We start from the raw sequence: 21,550 nt of genomic DNA on the forward strand, positions 1-21,550 counted from the left end.
CAGACACGGCTTTGTGCAAGCCAGCTCTACAACGTAAGCTGTACTCTACCCACTAAAAATAGCACTTTGGAGATCGATTCTAGGAGACCCAATGTCTGAATAAAGTGTCACAAAGAAGGAACAGAAGAAAGGGAGAGGAGGGTCACCATCAGCCTCCAGGTCACCTGTGCTGGATACATGCACAGCCTACAGCTGGCTGAGCAGAGACGAGGGTTGTGAAGAAAAAGATGCCCCCTTCCAAGCAGACGTAGCATCAAGTCAAGGCACAGCGCTCAGTCAGTGGAATCGGGTTAGAGAGTGAGCTGACATTTGCCCACTCACTGGGGGGGGGGGGCTTTGTGCAGTGCACAACTTGCACAGCTGTAATAGCACCCTTGATGCTATGTATGTAGGTATCCAGGAGGTGAGGACCTAGATTTCACAACTGAAGAGACCCAGCAAGAACCCAGACCAATGGGTGGAAACAGCCATGCCAAGACTTCTCACCACAAAATCTCACAGCTTGGGGGCATAAAGGAATGAGGAGAAGCAAAACATGGGTGACATCTGCAAACTCAGAAAACAAGGAAGGCTTCCCACATCTCAATAGCAGCCTTGCAAGTCAAAAGGCCATAGAGACACAAAAGTTACACAGAAGAGCTGCCATTGACCTAACCACTTCACCCCTAAGGTCTGAGCCCAAGAGAACAGAATACGCATCTTCTTAAACAAAACAAAAGAAAACAAAACAAACAAACAAAAACCCATCACCACCGCCAACAAAACAACTGTAAACAAAACAGTCCTGGCAATACAATCCCAAGAGTCAAAAAACAAAGATACCAGGGGCCCATGATCCAATACGTGGATAAGTGAGCTATAGCATATCCACGTATAGATAACTCAGGAATAAACAACTACCATTCACCAAAATGTAGACGAACCCTGCAAACACTAGGATGAGCAAACAAGACACCACCGATTGCATAATCCCATTTATACCAAAAGTCCGGACAGGCAAATCCAAACAGACAGAAAGCAGATACACGGTTGCTGGGGAACAGAGTGAGAGAAGAGGGAGCCAGCACTAATGGGCTACAGCTTACTTTTGAAAATGTCATAAAATTAGATAGTGTTGATGACTGGTGTATTATCCAAACAGAGCAGTTCAGAACGCAAGTGTATGTGACGTGATCTATGCTTCTCTTGCTTTCTTTCGAGACAGGCTTTCACAGGCTGGCTTGAACTTGTTATGTACTCAAGGATGGCCTCTTAAGCCTCTCAAGCTCTTAAGTGAGCTTAAGACCTCTCAGCCTCTATCTCCCAAGTGCTGGCGTTGCAGGTTGGGGCCTCCATGCCTCCTTTTCTGTGGGATCGGGCATTGATCCCTCAGCCATGCATATGTGTGGCATGGACTCTAACAAAACGACCTACGTCCCAAGCTTGGAACCTCATGTTTTTTTTAAATGAGGTATCTCATTAAAAAACAAAAAAAACAAAAAACCACACACACACACACACAAAAAAAAAACCAGATAATGAATGAATCAATGTGTCTCTGGTTAAAGAGTTTCCCCCAATCTGGTGACAGAGAGAGAGGAAGTCAAATAGAACCTCCCGAGTCCCCAAAACTCCTAAAAGTCTTCAAAACGATCGTCCCCAGCAAAGTTCATATCAAGTACGAGTGATGAAGTGAAACGTTTTTCAGACATAAAATGAAAAAGTACTCGTCCTCAGAAAACCACGGCTGGAGGAGGGCACAGGGGTCAAGGGCTTGCTTAGCTAAGTGTGGGACCCTCCGTCCTAGACCCAGCACTTAAGGAAAAGCCAGGAGAAAGGTAACTGCTATTGGGTAAGGACGACCAGTGAGAGACTTTGGAGCCGTCAGTCCTGAATGGGACACTGTCATCGAACTCCTCCCCTCAAGGCTTAAGGTCTGTGTGGAAGAGGAGACAGACAGACTGACTGTAAGAGCCAGAGGTGGGGGATGAAGCCAAGGAACAGCGTCTTCTAGACCTGACAAGGTTGCTGCACGTATGAACTCACAGAGACTGTGACACGTTCAAGCTAGACAAAATCCCAGCACAGAGAAGGGGAAGTGGACCCAAAGTTCCATCCCTAACCAAGAAGCTATTTGGAGATGGTTCCTGCTGGGAAAGGGTCACTCAGTTTTCCCCGGTGGGGTGTCTATCAACCACACTCCAGATCCTATGCTCTTCCCGGCATGTCCAATCTCTGAGAGAACCTGCCGATATTGCCGGTGCCATCTCATACTGATCGGGCTTCCTGAATAAGAGATTTTTTTTTTTTTAAGCTGCAGGAAGGCCACACAAACTTTGTATAATAGATCGCCCCTGCCACAAGGGTCCTCTCCTGACACAAACAGAAAGATGCGCCCAAAGAATGCTTTCTCTTTTCTCAAGAATGGAACTTAGAATTTCTTGATAGAATTTTATCTAAATGAGAGGGGACTGATATATCCCGGTGACCTAATAGCTTTGTTGGTTGCTACAGAGACTGATAACACTAAAAGGTTGCTAGTTTCAAAAGGGAAACCTGCCAATTGTTGGTTTCTGGCTGCGTCCCGCTCTATAACTTGCAGTTCTGATTTCTGCCACACGAGGGCACTATCGGAAAGCAGAACGCAGTATTTCCGTGGTCAAGGATGCTGAAGGAAAGGCTAGAGTTCAAAGACTGGGCGAGTGGTGGAAATTTGCATGTGTTCTGAGCAGAGCAGGTGGCTCTAACAGGCAAATTTGAGGCAGAGTCTAAAGAGATTCCTTTGAGCCACAGGAGCCTTTAGCCGCTCCCCAGATTGGGGGATGGGCACACACCTGCAGGGTGTCAAATGGCAAGGCCTGTCCCTTATGCTTATTCCTTATGTCAGAGGGACTGGATTGAAGATCGGTGGGTGCCTATGTCCTTGTCCAAGAAGGGGAACATCACTCAGGAACACAAGGAATCCTGGCATTAAGCTCTAGGTGGAGGGGCTGGCAAGTTGGCGGGATCAAAGAGGAACGAGGTCACAGGGAGAATACCGATTAGACAAACTGGTCTGCTGGAGTTCATTATAGCTGTTAGTTCTCCCCCAAAGGAGGAACCAGAGACTAGAGGTGGGGGTAGGGCCAGGGAGACTGAGTAAGTATATGAAAGTATACACTGAGCAGGTCTTACTGATACAGGTCTGTAACCCTAGCCACTTGGAAGCCCAAGGCAGGAGGATCACAAGTTCAAGGCCTGCCTAAGCAATTGAGTGAGACTCTTTCAAAATAAAAAGTAAACAGAGCATAGGAGGTCTAACTTGGTGGTAGAGTGCTTGCCGAGCAACTTTTCTGTAACACACACACACACACACACACACACACAGCAAACAGTAAACACTATCCAGTTGTTTTTATTGCTGATTGCTGATGTTACTTGTTCCCTTCAACGATCGATCCTTAGAAGTCAGATCTGTGTGGTACCTGTGAATGTAGAGGCTACCATGACTGAGCTCAGAGACATGAGCTGTTGCTCATATAGAATTCCAAATAGGAATTTTAAACCGGATTCACATTACTCATGGTGCACACTAATTCTCTGGGAGCTCCAGGCACTCTTAGGCTTCTGGGAGTGCCTCACTGTCTTAGCACCATCCCAGTGGCATCACCACACCACAAGCTCAGTGCTCTGCCACCCATGTCTACAGCCTGCGGGGCGAAGCTCCCATCCCTGCCATTGCTTTTATCTTTTCCTTGTCTCTGGGGTCTCTCAGTTCTGAGCTTCACAACCTAATATATGTACCACAGAAGCCCAGAAAGCCTCTGACTTGGTGGAGGAGAGAGAGAGAGAGAGAGAGAGAGAGAGAGAGAGAGAGAGAGAGAGAGAGAGCCGGAAGAAACCTGCATCTGTCCTCAGGGTGCTTAGCTCCAGGCTTGGTCTCCCAGCCCTACCCCAATCTCCAATTTTTCCTTCGGAGAGAACTAACAGAGCCACTTCACTGTTGATGATAATAATTTTTTTTGTTTTTGTTTTTTAATGTTTTTTGTTTTGTTTTTCGAGACAGGGTTTCTCTGTATAGCCTTGGCTGTCCTGGAACTCACTCTGTAGACCAGGCTGGCCTCAAATTTAGAAATCCACCTGCCTCTGCCTCCCGAGTGCTGGGATCAAAGGCGTTCGCCACCATGCCCGGCTTGATAATAGTGTTTTTGTTTGCTTTCTTTTGGAGACTGAGTCTCACATGCAGCACTGGCCTTGGGCTTGCAGATCCTTTTGATCCCGCCTTTCACACCAGGTCAGTGATCAGTTCTTCCTAAGCTGCAAAGTGGAGCAAGCAGTTTTTATTGAGTTCACTTGCACGCCTGGCCTGAGGCATCCGGTGGAGGACGCCACGCCAGAGCAGGACTTTGCCTGTTGTGTGTGTATTTGCTTTTAGGTGTGGCCGATTCTCTGGCAAGTTCCATGTTACCTCCAACCCAAGAGCCTCCTGGCTCTGCACTCTTGCCAACTCTCCTCTGAAGGGGGCCACACTACCAGCCTTTACACACTAATGATCTTTTAACAGGTCTTTATTGGAGCCAAAAATAGAAGACTGTTCTATTGTTCACTGCTCAGTTCTTACTGGAGCTCCCTCTGTTTGCTTTGAGATGAAGGTCTTGCAATGTCACCCTGGCTGGCCCTGAACTTCTGCACTGAAGAGATCCTCCTGACTCAGTTTCCTTAGTAGTGAGAGCTATTAAAAAAGCTTTGAGTGAGTACGAGCAGGCACACCTGTGAATTCTTATGTGTGGCATGGACACTTCGGGGAATAGAGCAAATTGTAGATTGTATCTTTTCTTTTAGAAACTCAAGAACATTTTTACTTTGATGTAAATGCAATTCAAGAACCATCTTGGTTTTGTTGTTGTTGTTTGGTTATTTTTTGTTTGTTTTTTCTATAATGGAAATCTCTCACAGACTTTTGCTTTTAGTATATATTTACATTATCAGGCAGTTCCTTACCTTGGATATAGCTTGTAATGAGCTCTACGTTAACCTCCACGTTGCTAGCGGTCGGATCAAGCACACAAATCTCCTCCACTAAGTACTTGTTAATATGCTGTGAACAACGAACAAAAGCAAAGCTCTGTGATCACTCAGTAGAAACGCAGTGCCCGGCTCACCAGCGTGCACAGCCCCAGACAGGTAAATCCTCAACAGGCAAATCTCTGGGGTCAGATGTCAGGATCACGGACAGCTTTGGGTCTTATGGTTTGGGGTCTAGAGGGGTCATGAGAAAGGATAAAAGATGGGCTTTTAAGATGTCGATGTGCATGCACACTTGAGAGCTCGGGTGTGGGTTCTGAGGATGCTCCTTGCTAGCTGCAGATTCTTGCAGCCGCACACCTGCGAGCTCCACTGTTAAAATTTGCCCGCTAGAAATCACCCCCAAACTCACAAACTTCCATTTTTCCCACTCTTCCAAGTCGCTTAAAGAGTCTTTCTCCCGCTGAGAGAACAGAATAACTCCTTTCAGGACGTCGTGCACCAGGGCCACATTGGCTTCCACCTCCTGGGGAGTGATGTCCTGAAGGACCGAGTCGACATGATATTTGTGCTCATAGAGAAGCAGCGACACAAAGTCCATGGAGTCGAGGAGGCGGAGGCATTCCTGCAGCTCCTGCAGCATGGTTCGGAAGAAAAGGATCCCTGCCCGCTTCACCTCTCCTGCCGATTCCATCTCTGGAATTACACACATTCTAATTATGAACATAACATGCACAGTGTTCGGAGCATGTTATAATAAACCATTTTTCTCAGGCAAAAGAAAACCATGTCCCGTGATTTTAAGCAACTTTAGTTTCTCTGATCATGAAAAAAGAAATAGCAAAATAGAATTATATCTGACATACTATTTAGGGATAAAAACGGAAAAAACAAACAAACAAACACACCCAAATCTGAGTTTTATAATTAAGGCTTAGGCTGAAGGCTTCCTCCATTATATATATATATATATATATAAAATGGTGTCAAATTGTGGGGGAAAAAACAGGTGCAAAGCTCAGCTTTTTACCATCTGCTGTTTATTAAACCTCACTTTGCACACCTGTGAAATGGGCTATCCATTGCCCTCATGTATTTCCCAGCAGATGGGCCATCTTGCCTCTTACTGGAAGGCCTAACTAAGATGATGACATGAGTCCTTGTCCTTTGCTGGGTCACAGAACAGACATACTCACATGGCTAAGACTGCACAAGGGGATTCTCCGCACATGGAAAGATCGACATTCTGAAATGATTAGTTGGAAAATATACCCTGACACCATATTCACAATACCTAAAACCATAGTTTTCTCGATTTCTCCAGAGAATTCGCCCAGTATTTCATAGGAGACGTTTTGGATCATCTTCACCATTTTCTGTAGATCTTTATACTCTTGGTACAGCAGCATCCTGCTCCGGCCAATGTTAACATCGAGGACGCCCATGGCCTCTTTGGTTCTCTGGCGAAGTGGAATGGCAATGTGGGTTTCTCCACCGGAAGAAGCCAAAATAACTTCTGAAGTGTCTGTGCATTTAAAGAGGAAGTCCCTGAAACCAAAACCAAATAAGCATAGGTCTCTTACAGACTGGCCTTCTCACGGCATTCCAACTCCAAATATCCTTAATTACCCTCTTCCGCTCGTCTTGCCCCGATCACCTGTCATGGTCCTCTCATCTCCCCGGTACGTACTAAGTTCACATGACTGTCCTTTGGCTCACCCTCAGGTGGGTACGGAGCTGGTTGAGCAGCTCTTCAGCAGAGCGCCTTCCCTGACGGGCTCACTAAAGATAGCAGTCCCAGGTTGCCCTGTACCGTGAGGCTCTGCCTCCCTGTCTAACATGGCCTAGTTACACTTATCTGAAAGGTGGTGGTTTATTTTATTTTATTTTTTTAAAGCAGAGCCTGGAGCAAGGGTACTTATGAGTCACTTATGAGGAAGTGCTCCTTGGAGAAGTCCGTGAGGGACTGAGGAAGCAGCATCCTGTCTGCCCAGCCTAGTCCCAAGGAGATGTGGGATGTCAATTATACCAGAGTAAGTCTTATTCCAAGGCAAGGGAGGGCGTTTGCATCCCAGCGCCTACCTGCTTCAATGAGAGATTAATTAAAAAAAAAATAGCGCCCCTTATCCTGTTTGTGCTGGTGATGGGAAGGGCACGTGCATTCTAATGTTCATAGAACTGTGAGCAAAGCAAGTGTTGTTCGGTAAATGTAAACAATAATAAATGAGCTACTAGAATGAGTGCGTGTAGCAATCAGGGCAGAAGTGTCTTCACATCCATGAGCGTACCAGTCAGATGAACCAGATGTGCCTCATACCTAAAGATGCATGCGTTCCTCGTGATGGTCGGGGGATCTGTGTGGATTTCTGCTAGACCGAGACAATCTGTAACCATCATATTGCGCAAAACATAGTCTTCCTGAAAAACAGGAAGAGATCTCGTTGGAAAGCAGTAATCAGACCTTTTGGGGATCCATAGAGAAAAATCAGGGAAATTTAAATGAATTTTAGCTTTTTTTTTGGTAAAGATTTATTTTATTTAGATGAGTACACTGTAGCTGTCTTCAGACACATCAGAAGAGGGCATCAAACTCCATTACAGATGGTTGTGAGCCACCATGTGGTTGCTGGGAGTTGAACTCAGGACCTTTGGAAGAGCAGTCAGCGCTCTTAACCGCTGAACCATCTCTCCAGCCTGAATTTTGGCTTTAAGGACATTGATATTGTATATATTCTGGGTCATTAAAAGAACCATATCCCCAAAGTGAAAGTGTTTTTCAAAGGAATAACATTATTTTAATATATAGGTTTGTTTTTGTCTTGAGATAGGGTTTTACTATGTACCCCTGGAACTATGCTGGCCTGGAACTCCCTATGTAAATCAGACTGGCCTCAGACTCATAAAGATCACCCACCTCTGCCTGCTGAGTACAGAGTTTAAAAGCATGTGCTACCACAGCTAGCTAAGCTATGTGCTTGCTGTAGGCCTGCTATGGTAGCACATGCCTGTAAAACCAGTGCTTGGGAGGTGGTGGCGGAAGGATCATGAATTTAAGACTATATAGTGAAATTCAAGCCAGCCTAGGGAAGATACCATCTCAATTAACAACAACAAAAAACACTTAGAAAATATATAAGAGCCTATGAAAAATAAGTATAATAAACATTTTTCAATGAAGTCATTTTCTCTACTACTTTATTACAACTATTCTTTTTCTTTTTTTAAAGATAGTACTTTAAAAAAATTATTTAATTTATGCATGAGTGCTCTATCTGCATGTACACCTGCTTGTCAGAACAGGGCACCAGTCTCCACCATAGATGGTCATGAGCCACCATGTGGTTGCTGAGACTTGAACTCAGGACCAGGTGAGATGCCGGGTCCACACAGGACCTGTCCTAAGTGGCAAGGGGCAAAGGGGGGGGGCTTCTCTCCTTTGCCCACACCACCCTGTGGCAGACAAGGGGCAGGGCCAGCTCTCCTGAGTGCTCAAACCCTTGGGGCCAGCTCCCCCACTCCCCCACCATCAGGGTCAGCTCTGTTGTGCTGCATAGGTGAGGGGTGGGGCTAGCTAAGCATTGTGCCTCCTGCACAAACCAAGGACATCTGAACGGCCTTTGGTGGTAACATGGGGCTGGGACATCAACACAGACCTAGGCTGCTGTAGGACCCAGGCATGGTCCCCTGGCAGCAACCCGGGCCCAGATGTCTCCATGGCCTCAGGTGGCAGTGTAGGCCACTCAGATCAGCATGTCCCTGTAGCAATATGGCTCTTAGCTATCCACATGGTCTCCAGTGGCAGCCCAGACCACGGACATCTGGTTGGCCTTTGGTGGCAACTCCAGCCACAGATATCGATACAGACCCACGGCTGCAGCAGGACCACAGACCCCCAAAATGGCCCTTGGTGGCAGCTCCTGGACCAGGACCTCATCATGGCCTCCTTATATCTGCCTACCCATCACTGCCTTTGAGTCTCCAGATCCACCTTTCTACTCTTGGACTTGCTTTCTCTTTCATCTCTTCACGGCTTTTCCCATCTTTTTGTCACACATTTGTCTGTGTGTGCGGTGGCATTGGAGGCAGGCACTTGTGTGTCTTTCTTCTGGCTGCCACTGGGGCCAGTGTAGCTGGGGCGGGGAAGCTTGCCTGTCTGTTTTAGCTAGTCCGCCATATGCAGGCTGGCTTGGGGCAGGCGCCAACACTACTACTACTACTACTTCTTCTTCTTCTTCTTCTTCTTCTTCTTCTTCTTCTTCTTCTTCTTCTTCTTCTTCTTCTTCTTCTTCGGGGGTGGGGTTTTTGGAGACAGGGTTTCTCTGTGTAGCCCTGGCTATCCTGGAACTCACTTTGTAGACCAGGCTGGCCTCGAACTCAGAAATCCGCCTGCCTCTGCCTCCAGAGTGCTGGGATCAAAGGCATGCGCCACCTCCCCCACCCGGCTAACACTTACTTCTTGATAAGCTTTGCTTCCTGTGGGTTTTAGGACCCTGCTCTCCCCCTTATCCTCCTAGCGCTGACATTCCTTTTTCACTCTCTTTGCTTCATCTCTATTTCCCTGACTTCTGATTAGTTTTCAGCCTCTCCGGCACATCTTTGTAACGTGTATTCATGTAAGTTGCAACACACTGAGTGTAGGAGGCTACATAAAAATTTATATCATTAAAGGTTTCTGGATGTGCGAGGACCAACAATTAATTCAAAATCAAAATGAACTGAGATGTTTGCTGCAGCCCTTGCCGGTGTTGCGTCATGTGACACACGCATCATGCCCCAAGTCACCAATGAGCTGCCGAACCACCCCAGCTCAGGTTCAAGACTGCCGTGCTAATACTCTGTTCTTACAGAAACATGCGGGGGTGGGGTGGGGCGGGGGCGGGACGACGACAAAGACTTATTTATTCACTTCTCCCTCCTCTCCCCTCAGTCCCCCTCCCCACCTTCCCAACCTCCTCTTCTCCAGATCCACATCTCTTGTTTCCCCTTAGAAAAGGGAAGTCCTCCCAAGGATATCAACCAACCAAGGCATATCTAGTTGCAATAAGACTAGATACCTCCCCTCGTATTAAGGCTGGAACAGGTAACCCAGGAGGAGGAAAAGGGTCTCAAAAGCAGGCAAAATAATCAGAGACAGCCCCTGCTCCCACTGTTAGGAGTCCCAAAGGAAGACCAAGGTAAACAACCATAACTTATGTACAGAGGGCCCAGGACAGACCCATGCAGGCTCCTGATTATCGGCTCAGTCTCTGTGAGCTCCTATGAGCCCAAGTTAGTTGATTCTGTGGGTTTTCTCGTGGAAACCTTGACTGACCCCTCTGGCGCCTACAAGTTTTCCTCCCTTCTGTGGAATTTCCTGAGCTCCACCTAATGTTTGGCTGTGGGTCTCTGCATCTGTTTCCATCAGTTGCTGGGTGAAGCCTCTCTGATGACAATTGGGCTAGGCTCCAATCTATGAGCACAGCAAAATATCATTACCCATTATTTCACTGGCTTTTTTTCCCCCTTGCCAGTTATGTTTGGTTCTATTCTAGGTCTCTGGGCTACCCAGCCTCTGGTTCCTGGCTCTCCTGGCAGTGTTGGAGTAAGCTTTCTCTCCTGGCATGGGTCTCACACAAATTCTGTGCCACCTTTATCCCCAGCACAACTTATAGATAGGAAGGACAAATTGTAGATCGATGGTTTTGTGGCTGGGTTGGTGTCCCAGTCCCTTCACTGGAAGCCTTGGCTGGTTACAGAAGATGCTCGGTTCAGGCTCTGTCTCCCCATTGCTAGGAGTCTTAGAGAGGGTCATCCTCACAGATCCCATCACACTAGGTTCCTACCTCACCCCCAAAGTGCTCCCCAATTCTAGTCGCCTCTCTCAGTACTTTCTCTCTTCATCCTCTCCTGCCCCCGACTCGATCCCTCCTCTTTCTCCTCCAGAGGGAGATTCATGTGTTCCCACCTGAGTTCTCCTTATTGCTTAGCCTCTCTGGGTCTGTGGATTGCAGCATGATTATCCTTTCCTTTACAGCTAGTATCCATTTAATTGTTGACCTTAGTGCCTGAGCTATTGATGCTCTGTTCAGGAAGTTATCTCCTGCGTCGATGCAGTCACGGCTGTTTCCCACTTTCTCTCCTATCAGTTTCAGAGTATCTGATTTTACAGATCCATTTGGGCTTGGATTTTCTGCACAGGTATATGTGCATTTTTCTACATGCAGACATTCAGTTAGACCAGCACCATTTGTTGAAGATCCTTTCTTTTTTCCATTGTGTATTTCTGGCTTATTTATCAAAAAGTCGGGTGTCCATAGGCGTGGAGATTTACATTCTGGGTTTTTTTTTTTATTCTATTCCATTGATCAACCTGTCTTATTTTTCAAAGGTTTGTGGTGGAATTCTCTGCTTTTTTTTTTTAAAGATTTATTTATTTTATATTGTGAGTACACTGTTTCTGTCTTCAGACACAACAGAAGAGGGTACCGGATCCCATTACAGATGGTTGTGAGCCACCATGGTTGCTGGGAATTGAACTCAGGACCTCTGGAAGAGCAGTCAGTGCTCTTAACCGCTGAACCGTCTCTCCAGCCCTCAACCTGTCTTTTTATGCCAATACCATGCAGTTTTCATTTCTATAGCTCTCTAGTACAGCTGAAATCAGGGGTGGTGCTATCCCTGGAAGTTCTTTTACTGTAGAGGACTGAAACAAAGACTTTTACTATTTTTCCACCATTATTCCTTAGCATGTAAGGATCAAATTAGTATATCTTTGGAAAATATTGTATTAGAATATTTGATTTTAAAAATTGCTCACTTGAGTTTCATAAAAAATTGTTAAATTAATTTTGATTTGGGACTAGGACACAGTTCCTGACATACTTCTGCCGTTTGTACTATGGATCTATGTAAAGTTGTGTTCTTAGACTGGTGATTATAAAAACAGCTCATCAACCCACCATGAAAACTGTTAGAGATATACTTTGTGGCATAGCATCAAATGTTCAGCCAAGCTTTTAATCCATATCATTGGTTTCCAAACTTTCTTTTTTATCTTTCGTAATTTTACATAAAATTATATATATATATATTTTTTCAAAAATAAATTCATGATTTACGATGACTAAATTTTGGATTTGTAAACCTATTTTTTAATACTTTCTGGGTTGTGTAAAAATTTCTTGGGCAGAAAGGAGGTTGCAAATAAAAAATATGTAAGAAGCCACAACCCTTTTGTGGATGGAATGACTCTTTCACAGGGGGTCTCCTAAACCCATCAGAAAACAGGATATATTTACATTACGAGTCATAACAGTTTCAAAATTACAGTTATGAAGTAGCAACAAAAATAATTTTATGGGTGAGGGTCCCCACAACACGAGGAACCATAGTAAAGAGTCGCAGCCTCAGTAAGGTTGCGAGCCACTGCCCTAGGGGAAGTTGGTGGGCACTGCCGTGCTGAAGCCGGAAGCCATGGCCACGGTGTGAAGCCACGGTGTGAAGTTCTGCGAGGCCTTCTGGTCTCCCTTGACAGAGCCTTTGACAAATCTGAAAAGCGTTTTTCAGATTATGTTTGAAATCAAAACTAAGTCATGTAAGGAACACAGAGGCAGGGATAAGATACTGACAACTGGTGGGGGGCAAGGCTTTATCACATCAGCAGGATCATCGTTTAAACATCCAGCTTATGCATCTGACTGCTCATTCAATATTTCCACCTAGATGTCTACGAGACATTTCAAATTACATTTAAAACCCCGTTGGAGCCAGGCAGTGGTGGCTCACACCTTTAATCCTAGAACTCTGGAGACAAGTGAATTTCTGAGCGTAAGGCTAGTTTGGGCTACAATGCACGTTCTAGAACAGCCAGGGCACAGAGAAACAAAACAAACAAACAAACAAACAAATAACCACTACTGCCACCACAAAACCCACCACTACCACCAAAAAATGAAAACCAACCAACCAAACAAAAACCCTCTGGGGTGTGTGTGTGTGTGGGGGGGGAGGTGGCTAGATGTCCCAGTGAATAAAGGAACTTGACACCTGCTGCTATGCCTGATGACCAGAGTTTGGCCCCCAGGACCCACATGGGTAGAAGAGAACCAATTTCTGAAAGCTGTTGCAGTCTCTCCTGGCTGTGCCATCGCTTCGACCTTGGCTGTGGAGAAGACTGTCATTCCCTTAACCTTTCAGCATGAATGTCCCTGAGCAGATGGATCCTGGCCTTGTTCTGTCTATGTTGTCAAGAGACTAAAGTCAAACACTGGAAAGCCTTGATCCTTGTTGACTGACTTGGGCTATTTTGGCCATTTGCCATAGTTGTTACCTTCAGATCCCACTTTGGCCTCACTGGGGCGTAGCCTGTCGGACGGAGTAGATTACTAGGTCTGAGGACAATTGAAACCTCCTATTCCCGTTCTTAATCTATGCCAAGGGATGATGCAGAGACAAGAGGGCTCAACATCTCTATCAAACATCAACAGTTCTCTGTATATGTTTGTCTCCTCTCTAATCCCAAGGCTCATCAGCATCAGCATGACCAAGCCACTGAGAGAGAAAATGGGCCTGCCTGCCTTCCTTCCTTCCTTCTTCATCTGTTTTTGTTTTTTGGGGTTTTTTTGGTCTTGGTTTCTGAAGTTCTGGGACTTCGAGCATGAATGACCTTATCCGGCCTTATTTACCTTTAAAGAAGACAAAGCGAACATGGAGCAAGTATCCATTATACAGACGGGAGCCTTTAACATTATTCTTTTTTTTTTATTGCTATGAAGTAATTGTATCTTAACACAGCAGCTGAGCCACTTCCTGCGACTCTCAGATGACTCTGGCATGTGCTACCTCTTTGGCCAAAGGATGTATCCCAGGATGAATCAGAACAAGTTTTCTTTCATAGGTTTCAGAATTGGGACTTAAGATAAAATTATAATTCGTGTATATGTATGTGTGCCTGCTTATCTATACGTGTACTTCATGTGGGCAGTGCCCATAGAAGACAATGGAGGGCACTGGAACCCCGGGAACTGGAGTTTCAGGCAGCTGGGAACCATCTGGTGTGGGTGCTGGGGACTGAATGTGGGTCCTCTGCAAGAGCAACCAATGCACTTAACCTCTGAGTAACTTCTCCAACCTCCCAAATTGGAATTCATTCTATCTATCTATCTATCTATCTATCTATCTATCTATCTATCTATCTATCTATCTATCATCTATCTAATATATCCAAGCGTATGTTTGAATGAGTTCACATGCATCATGTGCAGGCAGCAGCCTGTAAAGGTCAGAAGAGAGCATTGTATCTCCTGGAACTGGAATGGCAAGTGGTTGTGAGTCACAATGTGGTTTCTGGGAATTGAACCTGGATCCTTCGCAAGAGCAGCTAGTGTTGGTAACTGCTGAGCCATGTCTCCATCCCCACCCTCTAAACACTGGAGCTCTTAAACTCGATTGTTTTCTAAGTATCTCGCTTGCTTGGGGGAGAAAGCCCATCTTCAGAAGATCCTGGATTTGTTCAGCTACATCCTCACCCACTCACTGTCTTCCTCACCTACACGTGTGTCTGCAGGTGTGTCTGCCACATTCAGGGAGGTCAGAAGACAACTCTCGGTAGATGATTCCCTCCTCGTGGAATCTGAGGATCAAGGTCATCAGACCTGCAAAGAAAGTGTCTCTATCCACTGAGCCATCTCCCTGGCTGACCATTGTTTTTTCTTCATTTTGCACAGATGATATTCCTTTTTGCCCAAGGCAGTTTTTAATAGATACTTGTTTTGAGTTGGGATCATAATTTTATTTACTTATTTCTTTTGGCGTGTGCGCACGCGTGCGTGTGTGCGTGTGTGTGTGTGTGTGTGTGTGTGTGTGTGTGCGTGCGCGCGCGTGTGTGGTTCTGGGATCAAACCCAGAGCCTTGAGCATGCTAGCAAGTGATCTGCCACTGAGCCGCATCCTCAATACTATGACTCTTAAATATTAACAGGACATTAATATTTAATAACTGTATAGTGTTGAAAAGGTGTAACATGGCCCCTCTTTACCTACCTGTTCTGAGCTAGGTTCGATGAAGCATGTAGTGATGGTGGTGATGCCAGATGTGACACTGAAGAGCCACCGGATGCCAGTCATCACGGAGTGCAGCACGTGTTCCCTGCTGTGGACGTGGTGGTAAGCCGTGCTGAAGGCATTGGCGACCCCCTGAGAAGACCGACAATTCCATTTGCATATTTTTGTCAATTACACAGTGGTCATCAATGATCGCCTCTTAAATTTATGATGGACAAGTTAGTTAAAATCAGTTCTCCAAGAGGTGATCTTTGAGAGTCTGCTATGCAAGAAGGATCACAAGACACCAAAAGTGTAAATAGAGGCCTACATATTTTCTTATGCTTTATGATATGTGCCGTCAGAAGAAGATAAACTTAGAAAGGAAAAATAAATCCTTCAAAAGCCAAGATTCTAGTCACGAATGCTATGAATTGCCCTTATTTGATATCAATATTATTATTATTTGTTGAGACAGGTTCTCATTATGTGTTCCAGGCCTGCCCAGCCTGGAACTTACTATGTAGACCAGACCAGAGATTCACCTGTGTCTCCCAAGTCCTGGAATTAACCTGGCTCTCAATATTAATTTTTTTGGTATTATCCATGAACTTTACCCTCAGGTCAACCAAACAGAACGTGTTTGGTTTCAAGACCTACGAATGCCAGTTACACAGTCTTCCTATAAGCATGGGACTCTTCCACAGAGAGGAGATACATGGAAAGCCATAGATCCCAACTGTGGCCTTCTCAAAAAACTCTAAGAAGCACAAATTCTTCAAAATCTCTCTCTCTCTCTCTCTCTCTCTCTCTCTCTCTCTCTCTCTCTCTCTCNTTCAAAATCTCTCTCTCTCTCTCTCTCTCTCTCTCTCTCTCTCTCTCTCTCTCTCTCTCACACACACACACACACACACACACACACAGAGAAAGAGAGAGAGAGAGAGAGAGAGAGAGATTAAGATTGGGATTCAGGTCATGGAAGGGTAACCCAGGTTTGTAATTTCCAGGGCTAGAGAGCTAATTTATCATCATTTGGCCGTGCTCATGGATGAGACTCTAAGCAGTTAGTTTACTGCCAGCTCTATACCATTTGTTTTCTCATACCTTTGTCCATATTAAACATGAGAATGAATCTTACCAAACAAGATGATCGGAGAAGAACCCACCCCTGTCCTTAGCTGTCTAGCCATAAGGTAAAGGGCAGGACAAGCATAATGGTGAACACACACAAAGAACAAGGGCTTACAGGGACAAAGACATTGGCGTAGTGAGCTCCTGACTGCCCCAGGCCACAGACCCTGGGCTCCACAGGCTTTAAATATATCTGCATGGCAACTTCCATCCATAACATTAGATCAAAATGTTCTAGCTATTTCTCAGTCTGAAATGTGCCTGTCATTTTCATGGTCTAATTTGAAAACATGAATTCTCAAGAAATATTCGGGCTTCTTCATTTTCCTCAGAAATGATAACACTAAGATCAAGAGGATGCAAACATATTTAGCATCCCTTGTGGAAAGAACAAAGAGATCGATAGTGAACATTGTTAATAAAAAAAAATGTCCCTTTGTTCCAGCTTCATTTTTGTTGCTGTGAAAAAAAAAATACCCTGACACAGAACAATTCAGTGAAGACAGGGTTAACTCTGGTCTGCCGTGCAGTATTTCAGGCAAGTCAGGCAGGAACATGCAGAGTTGAGAGAAGAGAGAGTAAACTTGCAGATCTCTCCTTGCTGACTGCTGAGCTTAGCTAGCATCTTCTTCCTCACTTACACTCTGCAGCAGCCCCTGCCTTTGAAGGTGCTGTCCACAAACCACCATCTTTGGAATAGTGTCGCCCACAATAGGCTTGGCCTTTCTACATCAATTAACAATCAAGCTAGCCCCCTACAGCCATATCCACGGGCCAGCCTAGTCTATATAATTCCTCATTAAGAGTCTCTGCCCAGGTTATTTTAACTTGTGACAAGTTACCAGTATAAACTAGCCAGCACACCCTTTACAGGGCCATTCCTATTTTGAGGGTCTCAGTGGTTTGGTCATTAGTTCTGTTACAAAGCATCAGTTTCTATTCCAGGCTTAGTGCTGAGGCACATATAAGCAACATTCCAGAGAGGCTCAGGCATGCATGTGTATCCCAGTCTTTCTACAAAAGATAAGGAACATGTCAAAGGCTGGTACATACAAGAAACAGAGCAAACACGGTGAGACTGTCCACCTGTAGTGTCTTTACTCTCCTCTGCTTCCAGGGTTGACTTTGAAAACATACAGAGAAGCTATTGACCAATATGCTGGTAGACTTCTAGCTTACCTGATAGAATTTGATCTCATGAGGTAAGAAGATGTTTATTTCATGAGGATCTCGAAGCGTGTCAACTGCCAGGACCCCAAAGATCCTCATGTATGCATCCTGAAGAGGCAAAGCCAGGAACGACCCGTTATGCTCGTTCTTACTTCGGAAACTGTTCCAGAAGAAGATATTTCCATGGTGCTGAACTTGGGGGACATGGATTGGCTTTCCTTCATCCACTACTGTAAAGCTGTTGAAAAGGGACACAAGGATAGGGGACAGTCACAGGCTTTAGACTAAGCCATAGAGAAAACAAACTCTAGTTTTCTATGGTTCTAAGCATTATATGTAGGAGAGGTGGGTCACCTGTTAAAGGGTCTGACTTGAAAAGATTTAAAAAATAATCTTAGGACTTGAAGTGTAGTTCAAAGGTGGAGTGATTTTCTGGCATGTGTGAGACAATCAGTTCAATACATACATATACATGCATACGTATATACATACATGTACACACACACGCGCGCACGCGCGCGTATGTGTATTGGTATATGTACCAGATGATGGGGCTACAAATTATGGAGCCAACTGTTACAGAATTTTCCCTGTCCAATTACATTAGTGCAGGGGAGGTCTGTGATTGGACAGGGAAAAGGGAGATAGAGCTAAGAGTTGCAGAGACAGAGAGGTCTCAGGAGGAGGGAGAAGGAGAATGGAGGCCAACATGGTATTATCAAAAGGTTAGAATAATTGGGTTAAAGCTTTATCATTAGCAATTGGCTCTGAAATTATTTATTGGCATCTTGTAATTTGTGATTTCATTAATACATAAATTTAATTGGTTAACTATAAGCTTAAGAGTCTTGGTTTTATCAGGTTACTGGGTATTGTGTTATCAAACCGTGAGGATGGCAGATCTATTTGGTTACTGGAGTGTGGAACCACCGGTTAAAGGGGATTATAGCAGAGAGGGAACTAGTGGCTCGTGGGACAAGTGAGGCAGATGCTTCAGGGGATAGCTCCAGAGAGTTGGCGGTGGCAGCAGGAGCACAGGAGTGTGGTCCCACCCCACGGGGAGTTGGCAGTTTCATTTTTAAATATTTCCTGAAACAGCCAACCTTGTAAAGCCAAGCCCCTAAATAGTGAACCATTTCCAGGGTGAGTTCTAGAAATGATCTGGTAAAACTATTTGAAATCACGGGGCTGGAGAGATGGCTCAGCAGATAGGAACGCTGCTTCTTTTGAAGAAGATCTGGGTTCAATCCCCAGACCCCTCATGGTGGCTCATAGTAACTGACTGTCACTCCAGTTCTAGGGGCTCTGACACCCTCTTCTGGCCTCTGCAGGCACCAGGCATGTAAGTGGCACACAGACATACATGCCAACAAAACACCTATACACACAAAATACATTAATTAATAAAAATATAACAATAATAGAAACCATTGATAACTGAAAACACTTCAGGTCCCACTCTGGAAGCACTGGGCACTTCGAAGACAGTTCTTTCTTCAGCAACTCCCTAGGGTTCAAATGCTAACTTACTTCAGAAGGAGAAAATACTGTCTAAGATAGACACAACCAAAGCCAGGGATGGTGGCTGGCCAGCCCCATGATTTCAAATAGTTTTACCAGTTTTACCTGTAACCCAGCACTTGGAGGGTAGAGGCAGGAGGATCAGGAGTTCAAGGGCAACCTTGGTTACATATTGAATTGGAGGCCAGCCAGAGTACGTGAGATCTTGTCTTTAAAACATTAGACAGAAAGAAAGCGACTCGTCAGCAAGTTCCTACCTGATTCCCTTCATGTCCCTGTAGAGCACTTTGTTCAGGACGAACGGAGCGTCATCTAGAGTGCAAGCCACGTTCCTCAAGAGAACGTGCCCTCTCTCAGGCAGGAACACGTTTTCCTCTAGGAGGGAGATGTGAGCACTGATCTTCTTATTTCCGTGAGCCTCAGCGTCCTGTGGCAAAAATACTTCTGATCATGTATTTGTCACCAGCTTCAGAAATCCCCCAGTCCCTTTGCTAGTCTACTTGGGAATCTAGTACCGATACCTTTATTGAATAAATGACATAAAGATTACCAATCGTGGGCAGTGGGGAAAGGCTGACACCACGTTGCCCTTCAAACCTGAGTTTTAGTTAGTCAGCAGAATGGCTGTCTTATATGTAGTTACATTGCTTTACTGAAAACAGACACACCCCGATCCAAGCTAAAACCTCTTAGCTCTAATCAAATTCAAAGGTTCAAAACTTAGAACCTTTGGAAGCGCCACCATGGTTGAAGGTGAGGGAGTTCAGTAAAAGGTGCTGATTTGAGAGGCTGAGGCAAGCCAGTGCCTGTGTTTTCCTCATCTTTCACCATCGAAGCATGAATGAACCAATGCTTGTAAACAAAGCTCTTGAGCATCTGTTTTAAGTTTGAAAGAGATTTCTTTATTTTTATGTTATATGTATGGGTGCTCTGTGCACATGCCTGTACCTGCTCCACGTGCACATCTGGTGCTGGCAGAGGCAAGAAAAGGACATTGGATCTCCTGGAACTGGAGTTACAGGTGATTGTGAGTCACCTTGTGGGTGCTGGGAGTCAAAACTGGATCCTCTGCAAGTGCAACAAGTGTGCTTAACAGACACAGCGTTTTTTGTAGCCTCAAGGAGTTCTTAACCATTTGGACTTGATCAGGGACATTTCAGGAAAGAGTTTCTTAGAGATTAAGACTGCTAACTTTCTTTTTAAAAATTAGCATGTAAAGATTAGATTTCTCTGTGGCATTCATCAAACATAATTTGCCCCACCCCAATAGCCTGCTTTCTGCCTTCAGGTCACATGTGACCCTTCCCCTTCCCTCTCCCAATACCTCTGGTTCTCTTCTTATGGTCTCTTATCTAGTTTCATAGTCTATTCTCATCCTTATCCCCTGTGATGGCTATTCTTGGTTGTCAACTTGACTACATCTAAAATTATTTAAAACCTATGCTGGGTACATCTGTGACAGATATTTTCCTGATTGAATTTTTTGAGGTGGGAAGACCCACCCTAAATCTGGATCTTTTGAGATGGAAAGATCTAGCTTAAATCTGGGCTGCATCTTCTGGTGGCAGTCTATATATAAAGGACATGGACAAACAAACAAAGCATTGGTCTTTGCCTGCTTGCCCTCTCACTTGTAAGTTCATTCCTTTACTGGCACTGGAGCCTACTTCTTCAGGATTCTGGTGTATACTGAAGACCAGCTGGGATAGCCAGCCTTATGGACTACTGGATTCTTGGACCTTCTGTTGGTAGACATCCATTGTTGGACATGCTGGACCACAGCCTGTGAGTTGTTCTAATAATCTTTCCTATACACAACTATTTTTTGAGACAGACTTTCTTTCTATGTAGTCTTGAATGTCCTGAAGCTCACTGTATAGAGAAGGATTGCCTCAGTCATAAAGATCCTCTTGCTTCTGCCTCCTGAATACTGGGATTAACGGTGTGTGCTATATCACTGAATGTGTGTGTGTGTGTGTGTGTGTGTGTGTATTCATCCCATACATATCATCATATATGTATATTCACCATATACATATACTATCATTTCTGTGTTGAGAGAATCTCTTAGAACCATCACTTGTCAATAAAAAAACCTATGGCCAGTGAGCTGAGGCAGGAAATAGCAGGTAGGACACTGACAGGAAGCGAGAGAGGATTCTGGGAAATAATGAGAGGCAAGTGAGATTTGGGCTGGGATGCAGAGGAAGCAGCAGGCAGGGCCTGAAGGAGAGCTAACTAACCAGTAGGTAGATGAACTCAGGATAGAATGAAGGGGAGATTTGCCCCAGACCTGGATGTAAGAAGATGAGGAGAGATCCCTAGCCATGTGGAAGACAGAATAGTTTGAGTGGGTTAGATGAGTTATGAGCTAGCAGAGAATGAGCCAAGCTTGTGGCCTAGGCATGTGTTAATAAAGAATTCATCTCAGAGCCAACATTCCAGGAGCAGAGGCTGGAAAGAGGAAAAAATGGATTTAGTCATTAGAGTTCTGTTTCTCTAGAGAACCCTGAACATTCTCCTTATTTACATACAGACATCTTTTTTTTTTAATTAGGTATTTTCCTCAATTACATTTCCAATGCTATCCAAAAAGTCCCCAATACACTCCCCCCCCAGTCCCCCACCCACCCCCACCCCTTGGCCCTGGCATACCCCTGTACTGGGGCATATAAAGTTGGCAAGTCCAATGGGCCTCTCTTTCCAGTGATGGCTGACTAGGCCAT

At 45.0% G+C, this 21,550-nt stretch overlaps 1 protein-coding gene across 2 annotated transcripts in view; it reads right to left on the reverse strand.

The window, feature by feature from the left end:
• Positions 1 to 21,550, reverse strand: part of Efcab5 (EF-hand calcium binding domain 5) — a 110,442-nt gene that overhangs the window by 8,970 nt on the left and 79,922 nt on the right. For both annotated transcript variants that reach the window (XM_021178008.1, XM_029483107.1), the window contains 7 exons: positions 19,082 to 19,251; positions 17,313 to 17,541; positions 15,003 to 15,155; positions 7,301 to 7,401; positions 6,278 to 6,531; positions 5,396 to 5,679; positions 4,960 to 5,056 (listed from right to left, as the gene is read on the reverse strand). In XM_021178008.1, the coding sequence (XP_021033667.1) occupies positions 4,960 to 5,056; positions 5,396 to 5,679; positions 6,278 to 6,531; positions 7,301 to 7,401; positions 15,003 to 15,155; positions 17,313 to 17,541; positions 19,082 to 19,251 (1,288 nt within the window). The remainder of the gene's footprint in view (positions 1 to 4,959; positions 5,057 to 5,395; positions 5,680 to 6,277; positions 6,532 to 7,300; positions 7,402 to 15,002; positions 15,156 to 17,312; positions 17,542 to 19,081; positions 19,252 to 21,550) is intronic.

This window comes from Mus caroli, chromosome 11, assembly GCF_900094665.2.
Source record: "Mus caroli chromosome 11, CAROLI_EIJ_v1.1, whole genome shotgun sequence".
Taxonomy (NCBI): Eukaryota; Metazoa; Chordata; class Mammalia; order Rodentia; family Muridae; genus Mus; species Mus caroli.